General features: G+C 39.3%; 1 protein-coding gene across 6 annotated transcripts in view; it reads right to left on the bottom strand.

Moving 5' to 3' along the window:
* DNM3 (dynamin 3) overlaps positions 1-20,760 on the bottom strand; it is a 186,084-nt gene that overhangs the window by 151,904 nt on the left and 13,420 nt on the right. For all 6 annotated transcript variants that reach the window (XM_040610499.1, XM_040610500.1, XM_040610496.1 and 3 more), the window contains exons 2-6: positions 17,191-17,264; positions 4,894-5,043; positions 2,929-3,132; positions 2,197-2,295; positions 1,228-1,388 (exon numbers count right to left, since the gene is read on the bottom strand). In XM_040610499.1, the coding sequence (XP_040466433.1) occupies positions 1,228-1,388; positions 2,197-2,295; positions 2,929-3,132; positions 4,894-5,043; positions 17,191-17,264 (688 nt within the window). The remainder of the gene's footprint in view (positions 1-1,227; positions 1,389-2,196; positions 2,296-2,928; positions 3,133-4,893; positions 5,044-17,190; positions 17,265-20,760) is intronic.

The following is a 20,760-nucleotide window of genomic DNA, read 5'->3' as shown; positions in this document are numbered from 1 at the left end:
ATTGCAGGATACAAGTGAGTTCTTGCATCCTGCTGAAGGCTTTGGTTCTGAGGCACAAATAAATGGCATCAGCATTCTTTTTGAGCAAGTCCAGAGCATGCCATAACCCCGCTGTCAAGTTACAGCTGCTAAGTCACTGTGGCAAAAAAATCAAACAGGCCAGCCACTCAGTTTCCTACTTTAATCCATAATTTTTCTGCTGTTTCCAGCTGCTGTTCAAAATGGACAAGGCCAGGCTGACCTGGTCTTCGTCTATTCCAGACCAAAGGCTGCAATTTGACAGTGAACTGAAAAGAACGCTATCGAGTTTGACTTGTAGGAATGCCAAGAACACTGGTCAGCTGACAAAGTTTGTAACAAAAAAAAAAAAAAATTATGGCATCACTAGCAATTTTAGAGAGGTAGGCATGACTTGATCTTGTCATCTTCAAACTTGCTGATGCATCATCATTAGGGTCACATGCTGTTCAAGCTAAGGGATGGCACTATGAAAAGAGTAATACCCAAAGATACAAAACGGTGAAGGGAATTATATACTCCTCCAAGTCTGCTGTAGGCAGTGGCTTCATTAGGACAGTTGGATATGGGTTTCTCCTCCAGGTAACTGGGAAATAGACTACTTCCTGCTGAAGGAAGCTGTGATCTGACATGGTTTGGCATGGACTCATAGAAATAAGCCAAGGGTCTGGTCAAAAATAAAGGTAGTGTGAATGAAGTGTTCCGATTACTGTATTTGTCATTTATATCATTAGAATACAGTACACTTTCTATCAAAAACTACAATAAAGTGTAGATTTTGAGGTTAAAGTACAGACACACAGAGAACACTCTGGATACATGACTTTTTAAAATGTCTTCCCCCCCAGTTTTCAAATTTGAATTCTAAATATCCTGTTAAACTAGAAGAAATGTGATAATTAAGGAACAGGATGGTATACTTCCAGGATTGGAGACAAATCTTGTTTTTTACGTTCATATCTAATCGTCAAGAGAACAGGGGAGCGCAGAATTTTCAGTAAAAGTCAGAAACTATATCTGACAGTAAATTTTCATATGCTACATGTAATATACAGTTTTGTTTATTACATTGGGAAAATTAAAAAGGTTAAAAGCAGAAAAGAATAAGTGAGGTTCACTGACCAACATTCATGTTAATAAATATTTTATATTGGTCCTATTCCTACCATTATAAAAGCTGCCTTTCACCACAAAGGCTTCATGTTTTACCTGGTTTAGAACTTTCTGGAGATATGGTGTTCCCATCCGATCTGCCATGTGCCTATAAGCTGGGTGGGAAAGAAAGAATTTCCTTTCTGCTAGAAGAGCTGCCTTTATGTCCTTCTTTCCATCAATGTCTTTCTGGCTTCTGTTTACAACACCAATATAACCTAAAAACAACACAAAACCAACGGGTAAGTCAATACAGCTATTGCCTGAACTACTGAACTCAGTTCAAACAAAACTTTCCAATTTAGGCATTTCAGATATTGTTTACAAGTAGTCTAATGACATTAGCAGTTCATCCTGTTTATGTATATCAAATATGCTTCCTTTTAAATCACCAGTTCAAATGCATCCAAAACTTTGGTGTACCCCAAAGAAACCACTTCAAAAATAAACAAACAAAATCAAACCACACACACAAAGATAAATGGTACGATATTAGCAAAATATAGGAAAATTTCTTCTCATTTGCTGGACCAACATACTCCATGGGAAGAGATGGTGGTCTCATCAATGTTATAACTAGAATCAAAATTCTTGATATTGTTAACAGTATGAGCAACCGTGGTAGCAGCTGCCAGATCAACTACATGGAAAATTTCTAGAAGGGGTCAAAACTTGGTTTACAGTGAGACCACCAAAGCTCTGGTACTTGCTTTGGTCATATGCAAAGAAAAAAAGATTATTTTGTTACAAGAGAAAGAAACCTGGTACAAAAGAGAAAACTGGCTGACATTTCTTGCTTCCTCTGGAATATGCGGTGTATTTTCCAAGTCCAAAGAAAAAATAATTTTACTTGCAGAATATTTTTAGCACAGCCACCTTTTATGTTTGCTGAATAGATAACGATGAAAGCAAGGAATTCATCAAGTCCAGCATAACCTTTGATTCACCTTCAGGACTCCCAAACACCACCCTTATCTCAAAACACCTTCTGGATTGCAAATAATGTAGGCAATTGAACATTCTCACCTCTACGAAGAGGGAGTAGTTTGTTTTCTAGAATTTCTCTTGCATCTGTTCCTTCATCCATCAGATCCAATTTTGTGATCACACCAATGGTCCTAAGGCCTGACCAGGGTGGAAGCAGGAGGAAAAAGACAGTGAAAAATCATGTATATTCAGGAAGAACAACTGCATATTACAATTATACAACAGATATGTGACATTCTCAAAGCTTCCATCACACAGTACCAGCTACAACTACAAGTTTTGGTATGTCTGCAAAAGAAGGGGTAATCATTGCCTGTGCTGAAATGTGTTCCTCAAATCTCTTTAACAAGGCTCAGCTTTCCTAGGATCTGACCATGTCAAATTTATGATGCATGTTTCCAGAAATCCCATGAGCAGCACAGTCCATTTTGCTAGGTACTTGTCCTGGTTTCAGCTGGGATAGAGCGAGCAGCTGTGCGGTACTTAGTTGCCAGCTGGAGTTAAATCACAACAGTCCTACAAAAATTTCTAGATAGGCATTGCCCCACTTGCTTCTAAGAGACAGTAACAAAATTTTAAAAATACATTTACAGCTTCATTACCTGAATGATACTGAGCTAACAAACAGTTACTCTGATGTCGAAGCCTATACAAGAAAGTGTATACACAGACCTATATTATGAATTATATTTCACACAAGAGTTGGTCTATTACTTCCAATTCTGTTATTACACTTGAGAACAAAATGTGGTTACGTTCAATCATGCTTACCTTGAGGGTCCACTTCCTTAGCTAACTTCAGGGCATCAGAATTGGCCAGATCAGTGTTAGCTGGAGTCACGGCCAGTATCAGACAGTTTTCTCGAGAGATGAACTGCATTATCATGTCTCTGATCTGTTGTTCAATATCTGGAGGCTGATCCCCTACTGGCACTTTAGTGATTCCCGGCAAATCAATAAGGGTTAGGCTTAACACTATATAAAAAACACAGGATCACGAAACTGGTTAGCATGCAAGACACCTAAAGAGATCTACACATCTATAGCTATAGACCAATTTTAGTCACATAAACCCCCACATAATTACCTTCATAGGTACATAAGTATTATCAATGGTTCAAACAAAATGCCTGACAATCTGAAAAGTATGCTTTCCCTGTTGGTCTTTCATCTCTGGATTTATTAGTGCTATTTAATGTTTTGAACATTATAACTGGCATAGAAGAATGATACTTATACTGAATATCCTTGAAGGCTCTTATAAAAATGAACATGGCTTTCCAAGCTTTTTCCATTAACAGGAGTACAGACAACAGACCATTTCCATTGCATCTTTCAAATCAACCCAAAACAGGCACTTTAATTATTATTTTATTTTTTAAAATAAAGTCCTCTGACCATGCTTTCAACAGTGTCTCTACTTAAGAAATTTTTTAAAAAAATCAATAGCTAGCCTAACTTAATTAGGAAAATTGTTGTTAAGGGGTTTTGCAGTACGTTGCTGTTTTGGTTTTTTGGGTTTGGGTTTTTTTCACTCTGTGACTTCTTAAGAAAAGTAAGAAGCGTGAAAAAGTTTATCCATTAAGAAAACCTATTTTGCTCTAGCATGATTTCCCCAGTACAGGCCACAACGCCAACTAGAAACACCCTAGCTCGTTAAACCAGCACTGGGGTAACAGGGTATCCTTTAGACACATGAGAAAAATGAGATTCCTAGAAAGGAAGCACCACAAATATATTTGGGATCTGGCTAGTACAGACAAAAATTGCTGAACTAAAAGACTGATCCTACTCAAACAAAGTAAAAGCATTAAATAGGAAATTTTCACTGTCTCCTGGAGTCAGCAAGTTCAACAAAAAAGCTTTGAGGCAGGGCATTTAGTTCAGCTCCTCTCCAGTTGGCTATGTCACATCTGCATAGCAGAGAAGGGCTCAGGGGCATATGTTTAGAGCCAAGGCTGCTCATGGTATATCAAAGGGAGGTTCAGCATCTCTTTAATTACCTCTCCTCTTATTTTAATCTTTCTGTCCTTTGATTCACAATGAAGACATCAGATGAAGTGGTTAGAAAAATAAAGTGCTTCAGCCAAACATACCACTTCTCTCCCCTATCCAAGACAGATTCAATACCAAATATTTTCTCTAGCCTGCCTTCATTAAATTGGGCAGATGGCAACCAGAGGAACTCGCTTTGATCTGTACTGGGGGTCTACAACAGAAAGCAGCTTCAAACACCATTATTGTCTAAATATACTTTTAGCAACAGCGAACAATAAATATCCAATAGGGCAGGGAGACATAATGACTTTTTAGATCACTTAATCAGGGAATCCATCTGGAGGGTGGCAAAAGGAAATTTTGCCACTAAGTCTCCCATCTATTATTTGTCTTTACTACTGAGCTACTATCTAATGGTATACATACTGGGGGAGAGATTGGTTTCATCGTGATGCAGAATGAGTATTTTTAAATCAAGAAAATATTAAATGGGACAGAGGCTGCACTCTTCCCAGCTCTACTGGTAACATCCCTCCACCACAGAGTTTCCTAACACAGGAGAAGTTGAGGACTCTTCCAGATACTTATCTAATTTTGGTTCAACTCAGTCTCAGAAGTTTTTTCATCCCAGAAGACTTCTGATCCAGCAATGACAGCACAGACAAAAGGAGATAGCTAGACAGACAGCTACAGAATACATTACGTGACAGAAATATAAAGTAGAATGATTTTACCTACCATGTGGAGAATATATTCTTAAATTAATAGGAACTGAAGAAATGCCTTTGTTCACTCCTGTTACTCTATCTGTTTCTACTTCAATTTCCTGACGAACTTCATCAAAATCAGTAAATTTCCTCCCTTTGCAGTGTAGAAATTCAGCATACTCTGTGAAAAATATCAATAGCAACTCTGTATTTCACAGGCTTATAGGCGTGGACACCCACTTTCAAGCCCCCAGTATTCTTCAGATGTGTGTGCACAAAAGCATGTCATCAGGGATATCAGGAAAGCATTATATATGAGCATATGCTATAGATATGACTGCACAGATGAAAACCAGCCTACAATACGGAAGGGTTAGTTAAGAAGTCAAGTTGACTGGATGTCAACAGTTGGCTTTTATCTTTAGCATGTCATCTTCTGGAACAACCTGAAAGATTCAAATAGATACCGTTCACATTAGTAGAATAAGGAACAGATTGTGAATCAGACTCTGATTTCTCATCTGATTACATTTGCCTGTAATACATCACTGAATTGAAGAAAATTAATTCAAGTATCATGAAAAATTATTAGCAATTGTTTTCAAAAACGAATAGCCCGTGTTACACATTATTTTAACAAAGTTATGTGCATTTTTACAAGTTCGTAATGAAAATAAGATCACTTAAAAACACTGTAATGTTTTTAACACAACTCATTTCCTAAAATCTTCTTGGAGTCTAAATCTGAACCATGCTTAAGAAGTTTGTAAAACCTTCCATAGATATAGTTGTGATTTTGCTGAAGTTGGAGAACACAATTACTTCCTAAGTCTTCAATATCGTACAACTTGCCCTCTTACCTTAAAGGGGCATCAACCAGGAATCAGGGATAGATACAGTCTAATTTGTTAGACCTGAACTTGACACTAGGCCGCTGTTTCAACTCTTGAATCCAAATACTGATACTAATTGTAACCTTCTGGATTTCCTGCCCTAGAGGTGCATAACCAAAAGCACACCTCCAGATAGTTTCTTCCTTCAAAACAGAACAGAAACGTTTCTCTCACATAGCAAGGCTGTAATCCAAAATGATATAAATGGCAATGACAGCTCACCCCCTGTCTGCACAGAGTCTCAGCAGTAAGACCAGAGAAAGGCTGAACAGAGTTGTGTACATTCCAGTTTATTTCATCCTGTGATCAAGGCCTAATCTCAAAGTTCCATTTAGATGTTTCTTCCCTAGAAAACATTTATTGGTAAAAAGCTTTCAAACACCAGGGCAATGAGCTTGCTTGGTACTCAAAGAAAGAAAAGCAGCTCAGGAGACCTGATCCAAGAATACAGATGGGCCTTATGTATCAGTACTAAAGTATGTTTCCCAAAAGTCACTCTATGACTATTGTTGACAGAGCTGTTTAAATAAATAAATAGTCAAAACTACACATGAAACCATGACAATACTTAAAGCAAACTGAGAGCCAAAAAAGGAGAGCGAGGAGGGGAAAACAACAAATACCAGCCTTTCTATGCTACAACACCATAATCCCTGCAGATTCAAAGTGCAAGGGACAGGGAAACCCACCTTTGCTAAGACAAAAATAGTACATCTCTTATTTCAAACATAAGAGAGCAGCTAACAAAAACCCACCATCTCACTTTTGACAACTTAAAAATGCCAGAGTATCTTTCAAAGTAAAAGTTAAAATGGTGCACAAAAATGAAATATCTCAGTTGCTCTAGCACAATTGAGAATTCACATCTGTAAAATTTGTCATCTTAGATTTGGAAAATAGCTACCTACTGAAAAAAAAAAAAGAGCTGATAAGTAGTTCTTATTTTGTCCCAGTTCTTCATGCACTGCTCCTGGCATAAAATAAAATGTATTCTTCTTAGTTACTTTTTTTTTTTTTCAGTGGCTCATCAAATTTTCTCAGAAAAATATTTCAAAATTCAATAGTTAATACTTGGTGCCTAGTTGTAACCAGTTGACTAACTCAGCTGATAGTCAAGAAAGCTTTTCTCTTTGTTTCACTTAACACTCAGTAACAGAAAGAGTCCAAATCTGAAATGGCTTCAGGGTAATTCAAATGAAGATGTTCACTACTTTTTAGCTGTGTTAACATTTATCAGTAGCTCATTCCTCTCCGTGACATCTGTGGTCCCACTAGTTCTGAAGGAATAGACTTTACAACGGGTCATAACCTGCGGTGCCACACACAGCCTACAGAATAAAAATTCAAATGAACAAGCAGCACTTTGTTTGGCTCCTTTCAGCCCGTAGCCTGTTCTTGGCAATGATGCCTTTAGCCAGACTGCATAAGCACAAGTTTTAACGCAATCTTCAGTTTTCAGCTTTCATACACAAAAGAATACTAGGAAAACACTTTTTCTATGCTTTTGTAGGAATGGACATGAAGCCAGACAAAAAAAAGTGATCCCGCCTAATGTCGTGTTTTCAGATATATATTTGCTGTATAAAATTTAAGTTATGTTAAGAGAAAGAACAATTAGATGAAAAACTAAAATATTACCTTTGCATATAGAACACCTTATTTTTTTTGCCCAGACTCATTCAAAGCACCTTGGATAACACAGAATGAAAAAGATCTCTTTTTTTTTTTTTTTTTCCTAATAGCATAATTCTCTTCAGTGCATCCAACCACAAATGTCCTAAGTGATTCTTTATCTCTTCAATTGTGATTATATTAGACAAATCACACAAACAAGTGTTATGGGATACCATTTTGGAAAATGCTCCTCATTTTTCCTGTGAGTTATTTGTCCCTATGGTTTTGTGATTTAGTCTAAGACAATGTTACATGGTTATTAGCAATAAACAGACATTGTTGTTTTCAAACCTTTAAAATTACTTACACACTTGAGATTTTTCATAAATTTGTCTCCAAGCTAAAGAGAGCTGAGTTAGGTACGCCATGTGACGAGACATGGAACATCCCTTAGAAATACAGGAGAGATTTTTTTTTGGAAAACATCCTTGATCCACATCAGGCTGAACCCAACACCTTTCGAAGTCTGACAAAGCCCAAAGGTTTTACCCTATAAAGAATAACCTCTTACTAGAGGCTGGGAATTTACCAAGATGAGAGACCTGAAGTCAGATCTCTGCCCCACCTGATTTCAAGTCGGTCCAAGTCTGTGGTGACATCCAGTCTAGCATACTCAGAAGAGTTAAGTCTCCAGCTTGGAGTTTTCCAAAAGGGTAGTTCATTAAATTGCAGGCCTATAGCAAACATTTTATTAAACATAGATAGCAAAGGAGGGAAGAATACCTTCTATTACTCAATCTTCTATCTGCCAGTCCCTTAGGGAGATGTCACTCAAGCAACAACAGTGTTATGAGCTTCAATGAATCATGCCACAAAGCCTCAGAATGCTTTCCAAAAGAGTGATTTAAAATCATGCAAATAAACATCATGAGCTAAAGCACATCACCTTTTCTTTGATGATGGAAGTGAAGGCAGTTAAATAAATCTATTTAGACCTTAGCAAATCATCCAATCATTCTTCACTAAAAAGAGGTTTTTCAATGCTCTAGCTTTGCTAACATGCTGAAGATAAAATATTCAAAAGTCAGGCATTCCACTGTTAACACATTAAGCCTTGATGGGTTTGAGAGGTGGGTCCATGCGAACCTCGTGAAGTTCAACAAGGCCAAGAACAAGGTCCTGCACGTGGGTCAGGGAATCCCAAGCACAAATACAGGCTGGGCAGAGAATGGGTTGAGAGCAGCCCTGAGGAGAAAGTCTTGAAGGTGTTGTTGATGAGAAGCTCAACATGACCCGGCAACATGCACTCACAGCCCAGAAAATCAACTGTGTCCTGGCCTGCATCACCAGCAGGTGATGGTGCGTGGCCAGCAGGTCAAGGCAGGTGATTCTCTCCCTCTACTCTGCTCTCCTGAGCCCCCACCTGGAGCACTGTGCCCAGCTCTGGGGCCTCCAACATAAGGAGGACATGGAGGGCCATGAAGATGTTGAGGGGGCTGGAGCACCTCTCCTATGAAGACTGAGAGAGTTGGGGTGGTTCAGCCTGGGGAAGAGAAGGCTCTGGGGAGATCGTATAGAAGCCTTCCACTACCTAAAGAGGCCGACAGGAAAGCTGGAGAGGGACATTTTACAGGGGCATGTAGCAACAGGACAAGGGGGAGAGGCTTTAAACTGAAAGAGGGTGGATCTACATTAGATATTGGGAAGAAATTCTTTACTGTGAGGGTGGTGAGACACTGTCACAGGTCACCCTGAGCAGCTGTGGATGCCCCATGCCTGGAAGTGCTCAAGGCCAGGTTGAATGAGGCTTTGAGCAACCTGGTCTAGTGGAAGGTGTCCCTGCCTGTGGCAGGGGGCTGGAACTAGGGGATCTCTGAGGTCCCTTCCAACCCAAACGATTCTGTGATTCTAACCTTCAAGCAGCAAGGCTACAAGAACAGAAATACCCTGGTATTTTTTGAGGGGAAAACACAGAATACCCTGTCAATGCAGAGGATGACAAGAATATCGTAGCAGAAGATTAGAAAAATTGAAAATATGATAGATCTGATGAAAGCAGCATAAAATACCAGGTCATGCTCTTCAGGACCAATGAAATGGTTAATTACAAGGGTAGACACTCAAACCAAGGGAGGAAAAGTATTCTTTTTGATGCAATAGTCTTTCACATCTTTGAAAATTTTTGTTTGTAGAAGAAATCTATCTTCATTCTTTCAACCACCTTCTATAGATGATGCTTTCTAAACTTCCAATCACTCACACAGCTATCCTCCAGGCATTTTTCTTAAAAGCTACAGAGGCAGACCTCTCATCAAGATCTTCCTAAGACTGAAAAGAGTGGAAGAACTAATTTTAGGACTGCACATCTGTTGCTGTATCTTGTACAATATTTACTTCTGTATTTTACAACAGCATGACATCAGTGAGTTGTGTTCTATTAAGAGATCCACTGTGAGCACCAGGTCCTCTTCTGAAAACTAGCTATCTAATCAAATACTAGCCTTTCAGTACAGGAACAGCTCTCATCCCAGCTGAACTTCTTCCTGCTTTTGCAGCATTTCTCTTCCTTTGCAAGCAATTTGGATTCCAGTTCTGCCCACCAGTATATTTCATAGTCTCATTTGTATTTGCCAAATATAAACTTAATAAACACACTGTTCTGTCATCCTGTCAGTAATACAAAAAACTGAACATGACCTGGAGGGATGTCACTTCCACACTGTAAACAACTATAACAGCATATTATAAGAGTCCATGTTTCCTGAGATTGTTTACTATATATAAAAAAACCCCAAACATGCAAGACAGTTGAAAAACCCTTACTGTATCCAAGCTAAGACACCTACCCTTTATTTACAAACCTGCTACCCTGTAATAAAAAAGTAAGCTTGATGGGTTTTTTTCACTTAATTGTGTTGGCTGCTATTCATCTCAAGTACCTTTCAGATTATTAGTTAATAACTAATTACAATTTTTTTTCCTAGAAGTGAACTTTGACTGATTCTTCTGTTGCTTTTCTTTATTATCTTTTTGAAGATGGGCAAATATAGAGCCTTCCAGTCTTTCAGTGAGGGAACTCCATCTTCCCTGATGTCACTGAGCATCAGCCTCAGAACAACGAAACAAAACCTTCCAGGCAAAACCATTTGTAAAAACAAATATTTGTGGCTATAATTCACTTGTCCTAACACGACCTGAAGCCCATACCTGGTTTGAGGGTGCTGATCGGAGAACTGCCTGAGCCCTCAGACCCACGCTGCCAGACCTCAGCAGTCTGTTACTCCAGGTACTGTTACTAGTACACACAGGCAGACAGCAGCAGCAAGGAGGATTTGCAGCCTCTGCAGCCCTACACTAACAGCTTAAATTCAGGTTTGAGACCAGCAGCGTATCAGTCTTGTTAGGGCGATGAGTCTTCCACTGTCTCAGGAAGGAGTCACCAGTCACTACCACCTTCTCCCTGTGGTAATGTCACTTTTTAGCTTTTACGGTACGCACATCCACATTTTTACTGGTCTCTACAGCATCCCTGCTAGTCATCTGAATAAGCAGCTGCCACAGAATGGGATGCAGAAAATGGCAGCCACTGTCCTCCCTTCCTCCCTGCAAAGTGCCCAGTCTGTCCCCTACTACTGGCACTGTGGCACCTTTCTACCTTTCGTCCCTGAAGGCCGCCAAACGCCTTCCTGATGATGAAGTCTCTAAGATCATTTGTGTTAGCCGAAATAATTCTTTTATAAATTTTTCAGTTTTCTCTTAGAGGACTGTTTTTGCCACCAGATGGCAATAAAAGATGGGTATGCCTAAGGAGCAGTCTCACAACAAAAGACACTTGCATTAAAGCTCAGCAACTTCAATAGAAGAAAGCATCTGTAAGACTTCAGGGAAAAAAAATAGTATCAGAATTGTCTTTTAAACCTTATGATGATTTACTCTCCGCTTAATGTTCTAATTAACAGAACTGAAACAAATGTGGGTATTGTACATACGACTCATTAATCTAAAAATGTCCACCTCAATGACTTTCAAAATGTTAATCTGCCATTTCTTTAGTAAAGTAACAACCAAGACCATGAAGAAAATCGCCAGTTCCCCTCCAAAAAGAGTTCTCAAAATGAGGAAGATAACCCTCCTAGAGCCAGGATACTTTAACACGTAAATAATACAATGGGATGTATACAGCAGGCAATGCATTTTTAACACTCAGAAGACCTACAACAAAGGATTCACCCGAAACCTAAGTACATTTTTTGTCGTCACTGCTGTTCAAAAAACATACTATCCAGTCTCAAGAAATCCAGGTAATTATTTCACTTCCATAGCCAGAAGAAAGCACAGTAAGAGGAATAAGAGATTGCTTAAGGTTATACAGAATGTGTGGCAACAGGGGGAAAAGAAGAAAAAAAAAAAAGAAAGAAAAAACCCCCACTCACCTCTCAAGACTTTCTCAGGTGTTTCAAGTCATCACCTTCTGTGGGAAAATCCCTTGAGGGAGAGGGAAATTAGAGAAAACTGGGGTACTACAGAAGTTGTAGTATTACAGAAACCTTTTTAGGGTTAACTGCAGTTGCCACTTTCAGGATGGTTGGCACCCACCGGATCTACTCCACCAGGGTTCCCTAGGCAACTCAACCTGCCATCCTAGAGGAGCAGTGGAGGCTGCAGCAGAGTGGAAACACCTCGGCCAGGCTCTGCTTGGCTCCCTGCAGGACAGGGAACTTGATGGTACCGTACAGCCGATAAGCTGCATAGCAGCTATCAAATGGGACATACGAGAGATGTCTGTTGCTGAGCCAACAACTATGGCAAAATCATTTTCCTTAGATAAAATGATTATAATGAGCAAGGGTCACCTAAGGAAACTGATCCCACCAAAGTCACCTACCTCCAAGGTATGACCATCCCCTCATTGAGCATGTGCTTCATATTTTTTTATCAGCTATATCTTTCAATGAGAAGCAAGAGAATTTTACACCAACCAACATTAAAAGAATCTTGGGCCAGAGCTGCTCAAGCTCCACCTGAGAGTAAAGAAAAGTATAAAAAGTGAATGAATGAGGGGAGAAGTTAGGGAAGATTCCATCATAACTTCTGGGATCAGTTGACAGGCTGAACCTTCTCCTCCATAGGTACACCTATTGGGTAAGAACTTTGTCTTATGAGTGCTAAATAGCCAACACTAGCTGTTATTAGTGACTGATGTGTTGGTTGTCTATCACTTCAAGTTTGTTTTTGCAGACAGTTCCTATCACCAGCAAGTACGAACCTTAATTTGTCACAATTTTATAATAAATAGTATTATTCCATAAACTGTTAGTGTTAGTCCTTCATGAGCGCTAACAGCCACTGGCAGCAGGTAACACACTCGAATAAAGTGGGTCGAGCTGCCGAGGGGTCCCCCTGATGCTGTTGGTGTGTTTCTCTGAACACGTCAGTTGAATTGCCCTCCGATCCAGCAGGACCGTTCAGTGAAGGGTCCCTGTAACAGGATGCTGACAGACTGGTCGGGCACAAGGGTCTTAGCTTTCCTGGGGCACTGAGAGACAGATCAAACACCTGGGGTTAAGAAAATCTACCCCCACTTTACAAGACACCTTGCCAAAACTTACTCAGCAGAACCATTTAAAAGTATCTATTATCTCCTGCAAAAAGTATTTAATCTTGCTGATGTATCAGATCAAAGAATCCCCACGCTAGGAAGTATACTGAAAGTTGTGAAACAAAAACTTAGAATGCTTAAGAAATAGTTTTTAACACAAATTAAGACATACCAACTCAAAGGAAGAAAAACCCACCAGCCCACTAGCCCTCCTTCAAGAAATGATGGTAACACATGACAAATCACTACAGATCAGCATGCTTACTGGCAAAACTTGCAGAGAGAAGTTTAAAAGTTGAAATGGAACTAATGTACCTTACACAGAACTCCATGTTGCTCCAAGACTACTGAACACTAACACAGCCTTAAAAACCTCATCCCAGGTAGCTGTTTGCCAACAATTACATCTTAAAGACACACAGGGAAAAATCCTTATAAAAGCACAACTACAGGCATATGTAATGCATTCCTCCTCCTGAAAAGAAATCCTAAGTGAGAGACCAGCTCTCTGCACTCATGGGTAACTACTGAAATACCACAACAGTTTAGTATTTAAAATAAATGCTGTCTGGTGAGAAAGAATGAGCTCCCTGTACCTTATGCTGCAGAAAATACCAAAAGAACTGGCATGCCTTTTGCCCAAATTCAGACATCAGACCCTCACATCAAACATCCAGGAAAAGAGCAGGTGGAATTCTCCCACATACATCCTCTGAATGGCTCAGCTAATTTATCACAGCTCTCTTGCCTGCCTGGTAAAACCTGAAGTTCCCCATCAGATAACCTCCCAGTTAACAGTCCCCTGTTCACACCTGTGCCTTCCAAAAACTCACTGAATTGCATCTTCCCATGCAGGACTATTTTCTCCAAAACCATTCTCTATTCTGAGCTCCTTCAGAGACTAGATATAACAAAGGCACAAAAGTCTTGTTTAGACCTGACACTAGACATTCCTAATGCTGTGGAATTGGCCAGGGCCAAATGCAGTGACCAGAGAGAATATCAAGCTGCACTTGGATTGCTTAGCATGGTTGATGTCAGACAAAAACTTGTTTTTTTTCAGTTGTGACTTCTGGATATGAAACAAAGATGCTTTTCCAGAATTTAGGTCTGTTTATTACAGAACAAAGACTGCATGCTTATTTGGTTCAATTCAGCAAGACAGTGAATATACCATTTTTCTTCAGTGAAGAGCAGCAACTGAACTGAAAAAACACAATGAAGAATAACAATAAAAATTGTGACCCTACCTACAAGACTGCCAATGAACCACTTTGGGACAAGTAATGAGTATCAGCCTTTCACTGCAAGAAGAAAGGCACCTTGGAGCCTCAAAATATTTACAAGGTGCAGACTTGCACCCCTCCCCCTCCTCTAGCCAGTATGTAATTTATTGGATACAGGCCACGTTTACCATTTCATTTGAAACGCAGCTGGGCAGTCTCAAAAGAGATTCAAAGCAGGATAGCCAAGAACAAGTCAGAGTCCTTCAGAGGATGTTATTTTTAACATCCATATTTTGACTCATTCTATGCTACTAGGTTTTTTGCACATTATCAAACTCAGGGAAATAGTCACAGCTACTAAAGACTGACTTGTCAGTTGGCGTATTTAATTAAAATCTTTGTCTTTGCCTCCAAGATTTCAGTAAAGTACAGTATTTGCATGGATGTGGAAGTGCAAATGGCGTAAAGCCATTTAGGAATTGTACTGTTCCCATCAAAATATGCTAGTGATTAAAGCAGGTCAACAGGTCACTACAAAATAGCTTTGTACTAATTACACAGGATTTTTTTAAAAAAGGGGAAGTAAACAAAATTCTAAAGAAACCACTCCACACATGAGATAAATTTCTTAGTATTGAATATTCACAGGAGTAACAGCTCTTTAGCCAGATGTGTCAGGTCTTTCAGATGTTGGAGGGCCCCTGATAACTCCTCACAATCAAATCCTGCTGCTCCCTTCCATGACATGACATGTCCAACCCCAATAATGAGTGGTCAAATTTTCCTCTTACTTGGGTGTGCACAAATGCCTCAGCTGCCAATCTTTATCCCTTAGTGCAGAGACTCAAAGCGAAGTGAAGCTTTAACCTCCTCTGCCAATCACACTCACATTCCAAAAAGATTTTCAGCCAGTTCCAAAACATTACTAAAATATCTTGCCGTCATCTCTGCACACCTATATAGGAAGCGCCCCCTCCCTCCCAAGGAGTAATATAAGATTAAGAATAGTTACTTTTAAAAGAGTCAAGAAAGATTTTAGGATTAGAGATCAGTTAAGTTTGCTACAGCAGCAAGAACCTGATACAGTCCTCTAATTACTTTCTATAACATTTTAGATAATTATGAACTTGATAAAAATCAGTCCAGTATCTGCTTCCTGTAAAAGAACACTGTGCTTCTCTAAGTAGTTTTCTTTATTTTCTTTTTTTAAAATTAGTTCAGAAAGATAAAGGTGGCTTAAAAGATAAAGTTATTTGGAATTTCACCACCAAAAACAACAACAGTGGAACAAAGTTTAAAGAAAGTAACAAAACAATTAAAGCTTGCATTTTAAAGGTCTTGGCATCTAATCCCAAACAAGAAATACGCAGCTTTTCCCAAAGGGAGAAGTATGTCTTGGCATCTAGGAAACATGAAATTAGGCTGAAGCTCAGTTCTCCAGAATTTTTGATGTTGTTGTTGTACTACTTAAGTTACAAGGAAGAACTGCTCTTGAGCAGACAAGGTACCTATGTGAAAACCTAGAAGTCTATCTAAAGCTAGTAATACTATGTGAACATATTAATGGGGAAAATACCAGAAAGACAGAAGCCCTTTCACTGCCCCCTTAACCAAGTGACAATGATGATTTTACAAAATAGGGCAACACAGACCGGTCAGGGTAAGTTTAGGATGCATGTACAGGAATAAGTATTAACTACTTGAGGTTAGAGTGTTAAGAGTTTACTTACTAATTCACATGTCCCTGCAGTTTAGTCATTATGTTAGTAATGCCAGCACAGAGCTCAGTTCTTTTCTTTCTTCTGCTCTTACAGGGTGCTGGGAAAATTAGATGAAGATTCTCCATAGCTAGGCCTTATTCACGCATTTCTGCATGCTCCGTCAGAGACTAAAAGCCACATAAGCCGAAATGGCAAAAGCGTTCATATCTCCAACTAAAACAAATTTCATCTTTTAATATATGTAAAGCACTACAAGCATATTACACACTTGAAAATCCTAGTTTCTAAGCTGAGCATACCGAAATACTGGATTCCACAGTATAAACACTACAGAAAAATTCATAGAGGCACTGAAAATATGGATGTGCTTTAAAAGCAGTAATTCAGAAAAAAAACTGAAGCCTAGGCAGACTGGAGTCTACCTGCCTGCTGAACAATGAAAAGACCTTTTAGGGGAAAAAAAATGCACAAAAACTTAATTACTTAATTAAACGCTGTTATGGATGTTGTTTCATTTCTTTTTACTATTTTAAGTAGAAGTCAATAGTAAAGCAATTTTGTTGCTTACACTGGTTTAAAAGCAACAACAACAACAACACCTGAATGATGGGAAACTGTAGCTGCTTTTATGTATGCTAGGGAACTGAGCTGCACAACAGCAGATTAAGTGCCTCTTGGAAGAGTACGAGTGGTGAATTCTGATGAAAGATCTCAATACGTCAACACAGCTCAGTGGTATACCATACTGTATTTTTATTTTCAACCAGACAAATACACAGAAACCTTGTTATCTCCCAGTCTACCTTCTGTTATCCCCCAGTCTACCTTCTGCTCTACTTGGTGCAGTGAGCCCAACCAAAAAAGACAAGTCATGAAAACAAGCTGCGTGGAATCAAATCTGTGTACACTGGAGCATGAGTTACAGGTAGAAGTACAGCAATTTTAGTGTATTAACTAATACAACTGTAAAGCTCATCAAGAAATGAATAAATCAAAAGCTAATTTCTAAAACACTTTGTATGTAATAATGTTTCTCCACTTCTTCAAGTTTGATCTTGGGTTAAATTTACTCTAGGATTTAGATTTTATGTTTTCCCAGACGGGACAATGAGATTAGTTGGTCCTGAGCATACAGTTTTGAAGCAGTGGGCCTTTGTTCCAGTCTAGTTGCACCTTTTTTCACACTGCTTAAGTTTTTCTGGAATTTCTTTTAACTCCTGCTGAAGTACATCAGCACTTTTTCCAGGCATTGAACCAAAAAGAGAAGGAGGTTACCTGTTTTGGCAGTGATGAGTTGCAGGACCAATGGTCGTCTTGTTACAATTCCAGAACCTCGTGGAAGAAAATCCCTAGAAACATTAAAAAAAAAAAAATAATTACTGCCCTGAAAGCATTGTCCAGTTATATAAGATAGTGGACTAACTTAGAACCTCCTCTATCCCTTCAGCTGCAATAAAAATGGAAATTTGGTGGGGACAGATTTACATCAAACACTACTATAAAGTAGGGCTGTTAATTTTGGTTCAAGATAGCAGCAAGTCATTAATTAGATAAACACCTTTTAAAACTAAATTACTGTCTCAGGGCATTACCAATTCTCTTTCTTCATGACAATCACACATAACATCTCAAAAGTCACCTTGCATAGTAAGAGTACCTGAAGCCATGCCCACATTTATCAGGCTCTCCAAAATAAACATGTCTGCACCATATACCTTATTTGTAGAGGATATGGACATATGAACACACAGCCTCTCTCATACCACACCAAAGCTCTGGCCAAACCAAATTACCAGGACTCTGCACCTACTCCTTCACACACTTCTGCCAGTTCAAATCCTCAAATAACGTTTCCAGCAACACACGCGCCCAGTTTTCGAGTGAAAGCTGAACACTAGAAGTACTCTGGGACAGCAGGAAGGAGTGTCCTTGGACCAGAAAGCAAGCAATGAAGCCAAGACAGCAACTCTGTCATGTCATTATGCATCCCCATGATCCTTTCCATGCCTCCAAAGACAGGGAGACTCCCTACGCAACTGAAACCCTAGAAAAACTTTCAACCAATTGTTAGTTGCAAAACCAGTGATCAGAAACCCAAAGCAAAATAACAGACTTTTTTTTCCAGGGTCTTCCCCAGTTCCCATACCTATTATACTCTTACAAACCTTCACAAGAGGTTCAGTGAGGGGCTGTGAAGGGGGCTTCAGAGGAATAAAATTCAAAGGTAAATAGTTCCACTATCAGCTTAAGTTCATTGAAATCTCCTCCTTTTTCCTACCACAGCAGGGATGCTGAATCACTTTCTTGCTTGCCTTAGCAGCATTGCTAACTCACCTCTCCAGCTCAGGTGAAAAGCAATGCAGCAAACGGTTAGAGCATGGATTGTCAGTCAAATCACAGAGCTGATGAGGGTGACCGTATTATCACATGTGCTAGTGCCAGTACAAAGGGTGAGGCAGGAATGTGCAGCATATTTGTTTGGCAAGGGTAGGGAGAATGACAACACTAAAAGGAAGCAAGATACAGCCCTGTCAGCCCTTTAGTCAGAACTGCTCAGATGGGTCTGCTCAAGCCACTTGAGAAGCCACATCTTACAATGATTATAATCATTGCATATCGTCATACTGACCTTCTGCTACTTAACAGATGCCTGATTTTAGCAGTTTCTTTAAGGCAGCACACAAACCTACAAGGTTTAAAACAAGCCTAGAAGGTACACCTATAAAAACAAAACACACAAATGCTGCATCAAACTTCAGGATATTATTTGTGCAAATCAGAAGATATTAGGTCTTGAGGAGTCACAGGTAAAGAGGCTCAGGAATGCAACAGTGAACCTCTTTCCACAGGCACCAAAAGGTGACAAAGCTTTGGCAGCCTGCAGAAGAGAAGTATGGCAACTCTAGCCATGATGCAAGCTCTGAAGAACTCCTTTTCAAACTAACATGTAAACATAAATAAAAAAAATAAATAAGTTTTAAAAAATCACATAAGCAGTTCTAAGGCTCTGAGGAACAAGACTAGCTGTCAGCTGTGCACCACACCACTTTAGAACTTCCCAGCATTTTGACTGAAACAATTTCTAACAAAGTCTTACATTCTCAGTACCTGTTAACATGCGCTTACAGTGTGATTATTCTGCAAAATAAAGATAAAAAGCACACCACAAATGGAGAGGCTGTTTGAACACAAACTAGCTTGTTAAACTTCTATACTGGAACACAGATCTGCAGGCAAAAGCACAAATAATTAGGAATTCAAATAATCTCTAAAACAAAGATAATGCAAAAACATCAGGCTACTGATTTAAATTTGCTGTGATGTTTTACAACACTTGAGACAGCAACAGGATACAAGAACTAGCTCAAGGCCTTCAAAAAGGTCTATTGTAATTTCAGTACCTATCAATGGAGAGAAACCCGTGTCTCTGTGAAGTACCATCTACTGATATTTTCTCAGGGGGAAGAGGAGAAAATTGTAACAGGAACATACTCATTCCTCTGTACACACTGAAATGACAGTAACACAGGATGTAGAAAACCCTATTGAGATTATAGTTTCAAGCATTTCATGTCTGATTAAAAATTAAAAAAAAAAAAAAAAAAAAAAAGGCATTTTCCCATCAAGAAGCTAAAAGGAATTGCTATTCAGGACAAACTGATCACACAAAACAAACTAGGGTCCTCTGCCACACCACATGAGGCAGTAAAATCCTTCAGGGAGTCAAAGGCTGGAAAGACTTAATGATTTTCTGTTTCAGACTAAGCACATTGAGCGATAAAGAACACTGCATCAATGCAACTCCTAGTTATACAACACCAGCCTTTCCTCAACAGCAAAATAACAAAGAAATTTAAGACAACCATTTTCCTTCAGAACGACCTCTTAACATTCCCAAAATAGATGGCATTCAATAACACTCTCTAATAATTTGAACTATTGTCAAAAAGCCCATCATCTGTTCAAGCAAGCATCAGCAGAGAGACATTCCTGCTTGGTGAGAGGGTGAGCTGTGTTGATCACATAACCAACTAAACAGTGTGAGCTGAAGAGCGTAATGTTTCTGCTTCAAATGCGAAGTCTGAAGAGGAAAAAAACACTGAGAATGAGGGTAACAAGGGGATCATGGGGACAGTTCAGGAAAAAACTCCCCCCTCCTGCCATTAACTACTGAATGGTTATTTTACCTCTATGAAAGAGACATCGACCTGCCCCCGCCCCCATGGATGGAGAAATTTTTTTATTTATTTTTAAACATTTGAAATTTCACGTTCAGACACAAGGCAATGGCATCTGTGCACCTCAAATTAGATGTTACAAATAAATACATAAACTCTGCTTCTAGAAAAAGGCACTTCTTTGAGCACACACACAAAAGTCAGTCAAATCTGGGACATAACTTGCACTTTTTTAGGAAAAGCAAAATAGTACCACATTACAATTCCAGCAGCAAAGGAATCAGATTAAATGTTGTACAACTGCTTCTGCAGAAATGCCTACTTTGATATCCACAAGACAGGATGCAGGTCTTCTCCCCCCCCCGGCCTTGCTATGGAAAGCATTCTACACAGGGTTTGTCAGTGGCACTGAAAAAAAAAACCAACCAAGTGTATTAGGAATGGCCCCACACCCTCATTTTTCCATAAAATGCCTACTTAAATAAAATGTTTCTTAAAGAAGGAAGAAAAAAAGTAACTTCAGCACCAAGAAATATAATAGGACTGAACACAGCCAAGTCACGAGGGCTCCTTCTGACCAAAAGGCTGATGCCCCTCTATGTCAGAGCAGCACGATTCTTTTTAGGACAGGTTTGAGACAGTTGCTTTTCAGCAGCTTTTGGTCAGT

Source organism: Falco naumanni, chromosome 11 (genome assembly GCF_017639655.2).
Source record: "Falco naumanni isolate bFalNau1 chromosome 11, bFalNau1.pat, whole genome shotgun sequence".
Classification (NCBI taxonomy): Eukaryota; Metazoa; Chordata; class Aves; order Falconiformes; family Falconidae; genus Falco; species Falco naumanni.
This window is presented reverse-complemented; position numbering and strand designations above follow the sequence as displayed.